Here is an 11,867-nt window from a genome sequence, read left to right as displayed (position 1 = left end):
GAGCCAAGCTGCAGCGGTTCTTCCACTTGTTGGGGCAGTTCCAGCTGTGTGTGTGGGCGTGGGGAAGCGGAGTTTCAGTGGGCACAGCTGGAGAGGGCTCCCCCTCCCAGCCTGGAAGAAGTACTGGGCACAGCTGGAGCAGGCCCCCCCGCCCCCGAAAGCCTGGCCGCGTTCTCATTGGCCAGCGCAGCCTGATGCTCATGTGGTCGCTCTCTAGCCCGAGCAGGGCCCCAGCCGGGTCCGTGGCTCACATCTGCGTGCTGCTGGCCCTCCCGGCCCCGCCTCCCCGAGACTACAACTCCCAAGGTGCAGCGCGAAGGGGCGTGTCCCCTCGCCCCACCCCTCCCCGCAGCATCAGCCCAGTGCTGAGCGTTCCGGGGCGATGCAAGTCGGAGGCAGCGTAGACTCCGCGGCTCCTCCCTCGGCCGGCTCCTGCTGCAGCGCGGGGCGAGGCGCAGAAGCGGGTTCCAGCCCCCTCCGCTCCCCACAGCCTTGCACCTTCCCTGGCGCCCGGCTGGGGAGACCGGGAGCCCCGCGCCCCCTGCACCGACCCTGGCTGGCGCTGCGGAGACTGGGACCCTGGCGCTAGAGCCCTCACATCGCTGCAGCTTCGGGGGCAGCTCGGGCCTCGCTTCTCGGGAGCCTGCCTTGGAACTGCCCTGGGCAGAGGCTGCAGTGCAGAGCCGTTGCCCCATCCCGCTGTCTGCACCTGGACCGGCTGCTGCTCCCTCCCTCTTCGCACCAAGCTCCTCCATGGGCTTCCGGCGGCTTCTGTCTGGTCATTAATCTTCTAGGAGCCACTAAGTTTTGTCTATCTGGCGCCTGAGCATCCCGCCTGCCGGAGATGGGTTAATAGGGGACTCGCCATGGGGGAAGTGGCCTGTCGTGCCCTGCCCTGCAGACCGCCCGGGACTAGGGCCAACGCGTGGCTGGCTGTAGCCAGCAGCTGCTGGGTGCAGGAGTCTTGAACCCCACAGTCTTATGGATAACATTTAATTGACTCTACGCTCAGCTCTGCCTGGCAGGATTCCTGTTTGCTGGGTATCTCCTCCTCCCCCACCTTTTGTTTGGCTGCTGCCTAGATGTCAACATAAGGGGTGTTTGGGGATTGAAACACCATCCCAGCATTCAAGTTAAGTGAACCCAGCTCAGTCCCTAGGCCTGAGGGAGTGGGGATGGTAGCAGGGCAAGTCCCTGCTAAGCAGGGCTGTCTGGTGAGCCTGGAGCCGGAGCGCTCAGCTCGGGGAAGAGTGGTCCATTTTTACCCTCTTCTCGGTAGTGGAAGCTGGGGAAAGTCTCTGGAGCTGGGAGCGTCAATGTTGCCTGAGAACCCTTCACTGGGAGAGAGGCGAACTCAGTGTTTCCTAGCTGGTCTGTGACCCTCTCCAAACTCCCTGGGGAGAGAACTGGATTTGAGGATGCTCCTAAACCCAATTGGGAGGGTGGATGAGACACTTCTATCCCATCAAGCCTGGCTGCTCCCCTTTTCCAGTATCTCCTCTGGTTTCAGAGCCCTGGCCTGGAGAGGGCAGCTCCCATCACGTCTCTGTGTCTTTATGGAGCAAAACATTTACCTGCAGGTCTGACCCTGGGTGCCTCCAACCTCAGCTCCATGCAGTCCTTGGAGCTGCTTTCAGGGATGGCAGAAGACAGTGGGACACCCAGGTTCTGAGAAGATGTTCCGTGTCAGGTGAGGAGTATTGAGCCAGATGTTCTCCGCCCCGGGCAGGATGCTGAGACGGAGGATCCCAGGGGAGCTTGTTCTGTGACTGAGAAGAGTTGGATCCAGACTGGCCTTGCCAAAGTGCTTGAGGCTGGTACAGTGAACCCCAAAGTCAGAAAGCAGGGTCCCCAATCCCGCCTGATCCAGAATCCCCACTCCCAGCTCCAGGGTGGATGGGGCAGCACGTGGCCAGCTCAGAGCAGTAGGAACAGAGAGAACGGAACAAAAACTGCACAGATTTCAGCCAGAAAAGCAAGTGTCGCTTGATCTGGTCCTGGCTGCTTTTCTGGGCAGGCCAGCCAGCCCCACATTGTGACTGTTGCACCCTTTGGCATCAGTTCCGTTAACTGCACCAGGCTTCCCATGCACCACCTGGGCCAGAACTCTGTCTTTTCCTGACCTGGAAACGAGTCATGCCATCAACCAGCGACTCCAGCTATTCCCTGACTGGCCGCTCCTCCCGCAGCATCACCCATCTCCGAGTGCAGAGGACCTGGCTGCAGATCCTGCTGGTGCTGGGCTTCATTCAGGTCATCCTGGGCATCCTCATCATCACCTTCAGCCTTGTGGCAGCTACCATCACGCCCTCCACCAAGGTCCGGCACTCCTGTCCCTCCTGGGCCGGCTTCTTGGTGAGTCTCCTGGTTCTCACAGACAAGGAGCTGCCATCTCCAGGGAAACTAGGGAGTCCCCAAGCAGCTCAGAGGTGCTGGCCCAGGCCTTGGATGGCCATCTGTGTGTGCTGCTGGTTTTTCCGGGGTCTGGTTGGGGAGTCAGTGGGAGTGAGCTACTGTGTGGCTGGGGGAAGGGGGAGGGAAGACTCCTCCCCTCTAGCTTTTGTTGGCTAGGAGAGTTTCCAAAATACTTCTCAGCAATGCATTTTCCCTGCTCTTCTTGGTCCAAGGCACCCAGACTGGGTAGTGGCAGGGCTGGGAATTTGGCCTTGGGGCAAATGCCCCTGAACTGGCTTCCCACTGTACATCCTCCAGGCGAGCTCACTGCCCTCATGGTGCTACTGCTACTTCCCCATCTCCGAGGCCATCAGCCGTAGCCCTCCCTGGCCCAGGGGGGAGGGTGTGCAACAGCCTTTATTATCCCCTTACTATCCCAGGGGTTCAGGATGGTCCCTGGCTTACCAATGGGGCTGCAGGCCTAGAGGAGCTGGGAGAGGCCCTCAGCAGCTCTTGGATCCTTGCTCTGTGTTCCAGACACTTGACACCCCCTCCCCCAGCTCACCTTGGACCCACCCCTCCTGCCTGTTCCAGCAGCACAGACCCCTGCCGGGGGTGCCTGGCCATGGTCCTGCTGTCCTGCTTGGAGCTGCCTGCAGGCCCTGGGCTCTCCAGAGTGCCCTGAATCAGCACTTTCCTCAAGCTCCCTTATTCTCTGGCTCCTGCCTGTTGGCCTTGCTGCTGCCACCCGGGATGGGCCCCACTCCTGAGGCTCGGCCTTGGCCCCAGTCCCTCTGGGACCAGCTTTGGGGGCTACAGGGCTCAGAGGAGGGTTCGTGGCCTGTGGGGGTCTCAGGCCTCCTGCCCTTCCTCTCTCCTTCCCACTGTAATTCCTGTGCTTCTGTCCCCCCAGCTGGCGCTGTCCGGGCTCGTCGGCATTGTCTCCTGGAAGCGGCCCTTCACCCTGGTGGTAGGTGTGTCCTGTGTGTGGGCTGTGGGCGTCCTCACTGACCCAGGGCAGGGCCCAGCCCCTCACCCAGCTTCTATCTTGGGCCACCACAGTCCCCTGTTTCTCCCCCACCCAGCTCCAGAACGGGGAGGCAGAGCGAAGAGACAATCCCCTGTGCACACATGCCTGTATCACGTGTGCAGTCTTCTAACATGCACACTGGCCTGTTGCCTCTCACTCTCCTAATGTGCCTGCCCAGCTCATGGCCTCTGTCTGTCCTGCCTGCAGATCACCTTCTTCACGCTGCTCTCCGTGCTGGGCATCATGCTGAGCCTCGCTGGCTCCATCCTCTCCTGCCAGAATGCTCAGCTGGTGAAGTCCTTGGACGCCTGCACTAGGGTAAGGCCTGACCCAGGCCAGCCCTTGGAGGAACTCTGCCTCCTGGGGCTGGGACAGCCGGGGCTGGGTGATAGCCCTTTGGGGAGTGGGCACACCTGGGGGAGGCTGCAGATCAATGCCTGTGGCCGAGCAGAGTGCCTGGAGCAGGGCAATGGGCCATAGGCCATGGGAGGGAGGGGCAGTATCCCAGATGCATGAAGAGAGGCTAGGCTGGGACACTTGGGGCTGGCTCTTGCGGAAGGGACCTATTGGCTGGGTCTCCCGGGGACCTACTGGCAGTGGCAGGATTCCTTGTGTCTGGGCCTTGGAACTTGGCCATTCCTCACTCTGAGCGTTGCCAACCCTCCAGGAATTAAAGATTAATCTTAATTAAAGATTATGCCATATGACGAAACCTCCAATAATACATCCAACCAGAATTGACAACCGTACTCACTCTGGGTCTCTCCTCCCTCCAGGAGAAAGACTCCTGTGTCTGCTGCCAGGTCCTCTCTGAGTACCCATCCATGGGACCTGCCTGCAGCAGACAGGGCGAGACACTGACCATGTTCCCCAGCCCTGACTGCCGGAGCGTCCGCATGGCTCTGAAGGTAACTGGGCTGGCTGCACTGGGCAGGTGGGGAGGCTTGCAGTCTGCAGGGGTTCTCTGTGGGGGAGTCGGGGGGGCTTGGAGCCTGATCAGGGATCTCTCCACTGGGGTGGAGGGTGCTGGCATCTGTGGTGGGGCTGTTCTCTGGGTGGCTTGTATCTGGGAGGTCCTTTCTATGCTTTCTGCATTGGGGGGCACTGGGGTAGGCAGCTTGGTGTCTGGGGGAGCTCTCTGCTTTCTGCACAGAGCCTACGCACACCCTGAGCAGCATCTCTGGGACTCATTCCCATCTCTCCTCCGTCCCAGGATCTTCTATTCAGTGTTTGTGGCCTAACCATCTTCTCCACCGTTGTCTGCACGCTCTCAGCTGTCATGTGCTGCATCCAGATCTTCTCCCTGGACATTATCCATGTGGTGAGTCCTAGCCTGGCCTGCGGCTCCTCTCCCAGAGAATTCCGCTCCACAGGAATCCAGGAGCTCAGGGTTGGAGGGTCAGGCCCTGGGGAAGCTGGAGAGAACCTGGCTGGGACTGGATCCTGCCCTCCAATCTCCTTCCCTCCGGGGGGCGGGGATGTCCCCTGCCCATGATCCCCATGCTTTGCCTGTCCCCAGGGACGCAAGCAGCAGCTCCTTGGAATTTGCAGTGGTGCAATGTGCAGGGACTTGGAGTAGGGGGCACTGGAGCTGCTCCCCCGACACCTCTTTGGGTGAGTAGGGCCAACAGCAGGGGAAGGCGATGTGTCCTGTACCCAACCTAGGCACCTGTCCTGGGGCGCTGGCAGGCTCCCCCTCACTCCCCTCTCCCTGCAGCTGGCCCCGCAGCGCTCCAGTTCGGTGACCCTGGAGTGCACATCGCCCCCAGACCCCTTCCTGCAGAACATGATGGACTTGGAGGAGTTTGTGCCCCCGGTGCCACCGCCCCCGTACTATCCACCAGAGTACACCTGCAGCTCCGAGACCGATGCCCAGAGGTACTGACACCCTGGAGGGGAGGGCAGTGGGGTGGGCTCTGAGGCAGGGAGGGGAAGCCCATTGCTGAGGTGTGGGTGAGGGGACCCCAGGGACACACAGGATCAGCAGGAGCACAGGGCAGGGTGGGGGGAGGGCAGTGAGGAGAGAACCTGAGGTGGGGCTGGGGGACAGGGAAGTCTGAGGTAGTTGGGAGCAGGGGTGGAGCCAAGCTGGGGTTGGGGGCAGAGGTAGGGAGGGGGAGGCCAGGGCAGGGCTTAGGGGGGACCCAGGGGTAACTCCAGGCAGGGTTCAGCCTGGACCTCCCCTAGGCTGTTTCCATGGGAGGTTTGGTGCCCCACTGTGGCTGATGCACCTTTCCCATGTGGACCCACAGCATCACCTATAACGGCTCCATGGACAGCCCTGTGCCTCTCTACCCTACCGACTTCCCCCCATCCTATGAGACTGTCATGGGACTCCGGGCAGTCAGCCAGGTAAGGAGCCCAGGGGCTCTTGGCTTGGCCAGGCCCAGCGCTGGGCCGTTGTGCGAAGAGGTGGGGCTGGTGAGGAGCAGGTGGTGACTGGCCCAGTCCTCTCACCAGGGGCTCAGGGTGCCCCAGGTCAAACCACAAAGTGAAGGGTGAGGGAGAAGCCAGAGCTGGGTTGGGTGAGGGGATGCAGGACTAGGCTAGGACTATAACAGGGTTTAAAAGAGAACTGGATAAATTCATGGAGGTTAAGTCCATAAATGGCTATTAGCCAGGATGGGTAAGGAATGGTGTCCCTAGCCTCTGTTTGCCAGGGGGTGGAGATGGATGGCAGGAGAGAGATCACTTGATCATTGCCTGTTAGGTTCAGTCCCTCTGGGGCACCTGGCATTGGCCACTGTCGGAAGACAGGATTCTGGGATAGATGGACCTTTGGTCTGACCCGGTACAGCCGTTCTAATGTTCTAACCGTAATGGATTCCAGGGGACCCAGACGCTGAGGGCCCGGGTGCGAGTGCACGTTCTTGCTGCTGTCTCCTCAGCCTATCACTGACTGCACTGTGGTGCTAGAGAGACTGGGGTGGGGTGTTGAGGTAGCAGCCTACCTCACTAGCCCTGTCTCTGTAACCTCCTGGGGCCAACCTGGCCACAGCACACTGCTTACAGTTTGCTATATCTATCACAGCTACACCAGCCCTGGCCTCTCCCAGCAGGGGGCATTGGGGGGCAGGAGCACTGGCTGGGGGTAGCTCCTGGCTGCGCCAGTGCCAGCCTCTCCCAGCAAGGGGTGCTGTAGTGGGGGCAGGGCAGGAAAACAGGCTGGGCGGAGCTCCCGGCTATGCCAGCCCTGGCCTCTCCCAGCAGGGGGTGCTGTGGGGGGGCAGGGCAGGAGTGCTGACTAGGGGGAGCTCCCGGCTATGCCAGTGCCAGCCTCTCCCAGCAGGGGGCGTTGTGGGGCAGGAGCAGTGGCTGCGGGGAGAGCGTAGTGTGCAGCATCTCCCTGCCCGTACGGCCTGCGTATGGTTCTGTAATGTGACGTGATTCTGCCCACTCTGCAGGCCACGCTGTTTGATTTGCAGCTCACGGATCTGTCGCACGGCTGCACCTGCGACCACGTCCCCTCCATCGTGCTCAGTGGGGAAGGTAACGGTTCTTGGGCAGCAGCTGGGGGCAGGGTCCTGGGAGGAGGGAGCTGCCTGTGCCCACGTCTGCCCATGACTGGGTGGGAGCTGGGGGCTGGAGAGGCGGGGGCAAAGTCCTCGTGAGCACCGTATGGGTGCGCTGTCCCTGTTGGCTGGGTGCAAGGACAGTGGCATGTGCCCAGTAGGGGTGGAGCTGGGAGTCCTGTGCCTGTGAGCTGGTCCCCCACAAGGCTGGGCTTGGAGTTCCCAAGGCAGGTACCCTGGGGACGTGCTCCGATCCCTCCCAGAGAACCCTGTGCATCCCGCTCTGCCTGCGTGCCTTGCAGCGTCCATGGATAGTGGCTCCCTGGTCATGTCCGAGATCATCGACATCCCTGGCGACAGCAGCCCCTCGGAAGACTCCTGCCTGCTGGAGCTGCAGGGCTCCATGCGCTCGGTGGACTACGTCCTCTTCCGCTCCATCCAGCGCAGCCGCGCAGACTACTGCCTGAGCATGGACTGCGTGCAGTGTGGCCACCATCCCCACAGCCCCACGCTGGGCCTGCAGGGCCCCTTCGAGGATATGCCCCGGCCCCGGGTGCGGGGGGAGCGCTCTTACTCCTGCTCCACCCCTGATCCCAGTTACGACAGGCTCCTGGAGCCAGGCGGGGCCATCACCCACAGCTGCAATCGTCTGGAAGGGCTGGCTCGCTGCGCTGGGCCCTGCTTCCCTGAGGTGCGACTCAAGGGCAAGACCTTGCTGCCAGGGCATCAGGGCACCAGCTCCACTGGCTCCCTGTACTCAGATCGCGGGCACCGCGGCCGTCAGCGACGCAACAGTGAGACGTCCTGCCTGCTGGGCCCAGCCCGGGGCCTGAGCCAACGGCCGCTCGTGCGGTCGCACAGCGACCCCGGCATTGCTGTTGCCGGTGATCCTGGTAGGTGGGAATTGCAGGGGGAGCAGGGCTGATGTGGGTGCCCATGTGTCAGTCTGTTTTCACTCACGCACTTGGGGTGGGGGATGGACCAAGGGGTGTTCCGGGGGTTGCTCGTCAGTGGTCACTGATAGGTTGGGTGAGTGCGGTTTGCAGGCACAGAGTGGAATTGGTGCATAGATTGATATGCAGCTCATGCCAGGGGACTGGTGCACCCCTGGCAGTGGGTGGGTGCCACTGGCCCATGCAGGGGTTGGAGTGTGTGCGATGGCAGACCCATGCACAGTGCTTGTGTGAGGGAACGGCTGCACGCAGCTGTGATGGGATCGGGGCAGGAGGAGGGTAGAGCCTGAGTATTTACCACTGGCTTTCTTTCTCCTTCCAGTCGACTTGAGGGATCTGCTTTATACCAAAGCGCTGGAGGATGATGCATCCAATTCTTCTGCAGATACAGGTCAGGGTTGAATCAGGCTTAGGATGAGTGTCCGACATCAGACCTGGGGGATGGGCTGGAAATCACTGGGGGCCTGACGAGTGACCGCCTTTACTTGGAAGTGGCTGGCAGTGTGCTGTAGTGCCCCTTCTGGGGGCGGCTGGGAGCAGAGTAGCCTGGAGCTCCCCCACAACCAGTGCTCCTGCCCTGCTCCCTAGAGCATCCCCTGCTGGGGGAGGCTGGCTCAGTAGGAAGGCCCTTCACCCCCACGGAGTGCATTGCAGTCTGGGCCTCTTGGCCACAGCCTCTGGGAACCCATGGGACCGGTGCTTTCTCCCCTCCCCACCGTGTTCCCCTGCGGCCGTGGTTCTCACTGGCCGGTCTCCTTACAGGACTGTGCTCTGAGGCCTGCCTGTTCCGGCTCTCGCACTGCGACTCGCCCCAGCTCCTCCGGGCCGCCTCTGCCAGGAAGAACCAGCTGCCAGTGCCCAAGAAGGTGACACAGCAGCTGTCGAAGGCAGCAACACGCTCCCTGGGGGATCTGAAGGTTTGTCGTGGTACCCGGGGGCTGCTGGCCAGGTTCCTGCAGAGATCCAAGCGCAGCCTGGCGTCTGGTGTGGAGATGGCTGGGCATGGCTCCCAGGGCCACAAACAGGTAGGGGCTCCCGTGTTGGCCACGCTCTGCGTGCAGGGCTGCTGAGAAGCCCCAGCAGGCCCTGTGCTGCCCATCCCCCTGGGCCCAGGCCTGGATTGTCCCCTACAGGCATTTCCAGGACCAGTCCTGTCTACCTCGGCCTCCCCTGCATTTGCCCTTCCCTGGGGAGTCTGCCTGGCTGGGGGCTCCCAGGTCCCTTCTTGCTGGGCGATGGCGTCCTGAAGCCACTTGCTGCAGAGTCAACCTATTAACCCTTGATTATCCCAGCCTTTCTCTATGCTTGCCTGGTTGGGTGCCCAACAGTGAGCTCATGAGAGGGACATGACCCTCTGTATGTTCTCCCCCAGGCCACATTGGCCCTCGGGCTGCCATAGCCCCTGCAAACACCTGCCCATTGCCTTGGCGCTCTCAGCTGCCCCTCCCTTTCAGGGCCGGCTCCAGGCAGCAGCAGAGCAAGCATGTGCCCGGCGTGGCATCCCATCCCTTCTTGGGGAAGCACAGTCTGGGGGGCTTTTTTTGCAGTTTGGGCGGCTGCAGTCAGAGCTGTTTTTTGCTTGGAGCGGCAAAAATGGTAGAGCCGGTCCTGCTCCCTTTTCTCTGAGCAGGGCTTCTCAGGGGCTCCTGCATGCCCTGGGCTTCGGGAGCATTTGCCCCTTGTTCTGGAGGAGCCGGGGGCCTGCCTGTTTCTCTCTGTTGGTTCCCGCCTGGGCTTCATGGAGGAAGCAATGGCGGCTACAGCTAGGAGAGGGGATGGGTCCCACATCAGTGGGACGTGTAGGGCCAGGATGTGGCTCTGCAGTCTGGAGCTCAGTGTCCCTGTGGTCCAGGGCCTGTCTGGGAGCAGGGGACTCCTGAGTCCTTCAGTGCTCCTGGCTCTGCCACTGACTCAGTCCCATTTTGGCCTCTGTTTCCCACTTGTAAAAAGGTGCCCATGACCCTTCCCTGCTCCCAGGTTAGTGGAGGTCGGTGAGGTGCTGCCTGCATTGCTCAGTGCAGGAGGCTCTGGAAGGACCCAGCCTGCATTGGGTAACAGTCTCCAGGAACTCTGGGGCTTGGCCGGTCTGTAATTGCAGCTTGTGGGCCCAGTGCATACCTTTGCCGCATGTCACCAGCCCTCTTCCCCTGCACTCTCCTTTCCAGGCCACCCATGCTGACGTTCCTCATCCTGCAGCCATCTCCCCAGATTGCCGTTAGGCTCCCTGCTCTGATGAAGCTTTTAGGTCACGATCTTGGCATCTGAGCTGAGACTTTATGCACTGACCTTCCCCTCCTAGTGCAGGGCAGCTCTGTCCCTGGGACAATGCTCAGTCACAGCTCGTCCCTTTTGGGAGCTTAAAGCCGCTGTGAGAGACCTGATGGGCCTGAGACCCAGGAGATTGTTTACTTATCCTGGAGAGTTCTGATCCTTCCCTGGGTCCCTGAAGCTGTTCTTGACTTTGTGCACTGGGAACTGCTCTGGGGAGTCCCAAGGCTACTCTGCCTTCCTGGCCGGGACAGCAGGCACTACCTCTGCTTGCTGCCTAGCTGAGTCACAGCCTGCTCTCACTGTCCCGCACCAGGGCCAGCTGCCTCCTGGCTCTGGCCTCTCTCTGCTCAGGGGTGACTGGGGGGAAGGTGCCTGCTCCCTGGGTTCTCAGGGCTCCTCTTTGGGGCGGCCCCCACCCCTCCAGTCTGCATCCCAGCACTCGCTGGGGGCTGTTCTGCCTGGCAGGGCTTCTCCTGGATGTGCTCTTGTGGCGAGGTTCCTGCTGTCCTCATCCCTGCCCTTATTGCTGTGGCTTGCCAGGTGCCCTGGAGCCCGTGGCAGGCAGAAGAGCACACGCTGCCAGAAGGGATTCACTTGCAGAGCTGTGGGGACCTGAGCTCCACCTCCTCGCTGCGTCGCCTCCTGTCTGCCCGCCGGCTGGAGCGCAGCCGTCCGCACAGCCTCAACGGGGTCTACAAAGAGAGCATCCTCTGAGGGGAGCCGCCACGTTGCCCTCAGCCTTGTCTGACCCCCCTCATGCCCAAGCCCAGCTGGGAGTCTCCACCAGCATCAGGCTCTCTACCTGGGGTCCACAGCGAGAACTGGAAGCAGCCGGGGCAGGCCTTCCCCCCGGTGCTGGGCTGGCTCATTCCCTGCAGACATTCCTCACTGCCAGGTGACAGTGGGAGAAAGCACAAGCTGAGGACACAAACGCAGATTGCCAAGGGCAGAGCATCGTGGCCTGGTTCGGCAGATCTCCATGTGGGACTCTGGGAAGGAGGAGGTGCTGCAGTCTGTAGATTGCATTGGGGACTGGGGAACATGGACACAGCCTGCTTTGTGCTGAGAGGCAGTGCCTGCCCCCGTGCTCACTCCGAGGGGCCAGCGTACTTTGGGGTGTTCCTGGGGTGAAGCCCTTGCTGTATATTGGACAGGGCTATTGCGCATTGTGTGTGTGTGAGGGGATGTCCATACAGGCCCTCCTTGTAGTAATAACCCAAGAGCAGGGGCTGAGCCTGGTCCTGCCTCCTGCTCTGCAGTCTGCTGGTTCAGACGCTAACATGGTTCCCAGGGTGAGGAAGCTGGGCTCAATGTGCCCGGTGATGTCCTCCCACGACAGGCTTGTGCCTCATGTGGCCCCTGCCTTCAGGGAATGCTCGCCATCTGTGCCAGGGAGATTGAGCCCAACTCAGTCCTGCTCCCCTTAGATGCTATGCACTCCTTTCTGGAGTGGGCGAAGGAGGGGCCGGGCAGACCAAGCTGGGCTTCCCTACAACTGCCCTCCTCTTCTGGCAAGTCCGCAGCCCCTGAACGGAGGCTGCAGCCCCTTCCCCTAGAGCGTGACCTTCCCTTTTGTCGCCTGCTCCAGCTCGTCTCATCGCCCTACCCTGGGCTGGCCTGAGCTGTGGGCCTGGATCTTACGGTGGCGCTCTGGCTTGAGAATGGGGCTACGGCCAGGGCACAACCAAGGCCCAGCTTCCAGCAGGG

General features: G+C 61.5%; 1 protein-coding gene across 2 annotated transcripts; it reads left to right on the top strand.

Annotated features, from left to right (window-relative positions):
• The first annotated feature begins 378 nt into the window (after positions 1–378).
• ENTREP3 (endosomal transmembrane epsin interactor 3) lies at positions 379–11,682 on the top strand. Of its 2 annotated transcripts, XM_050930060.1 has the most exons (12): positions 379–2,355; positions 3,308–3,364; positions 3,632–3,742; positions 4,201–4,332; positions 4,638–4,745; positions 5,142–5,302; positions 5,677–5,776; positions 6,829–6,913; positions 7,239–7,829; positions 8,212–8,280; positions 8,652–8,914; positions 10,701–11,682. In XM_050930060.1, the coding sequence occupies exons 1-12, from the start codon at positions 2,137–2,139 to the stop codon at positions 10,872–10,874; spliced, it is 2,070 nt and encodes a 689-aa protein (XP_050786017.1). In that variant the 5' UTR covers positions 379–2,136; the 3' UTR covers positions 10,875–11,682. The 2 variants fall into 2 exon arrangements, with proteins under 2 accessions (XP_050786017.1, XP_050786018.1); XM_050930061.1 differs by lacking the exon at positions 379–2,355 and having other exon boundaries at positions 3,309–3,368.
• Positions 11,683–11,867: the final 185 nt, after the last annotated feature.

Source organism: Gopherus flavomarginatus, chromosome 20 (assembly GCF_025201925.1).
Source record: "Gopherus flavomarginatus isolate rGopFla2 chromosome 20, rGopFla2.mat.asm, whole genome shotgun sequence".
NCBI classification, from domain to species: Eukaryota; Metazoa; Chordata; order Testudines; family Testudinidae; genus Gopherus; species Gopherus flavomarginatus.
Note: the sequence above shows the minus strand (reverse complement) of the source record. Positions and strands in the feature narration are given on the sequence as shown.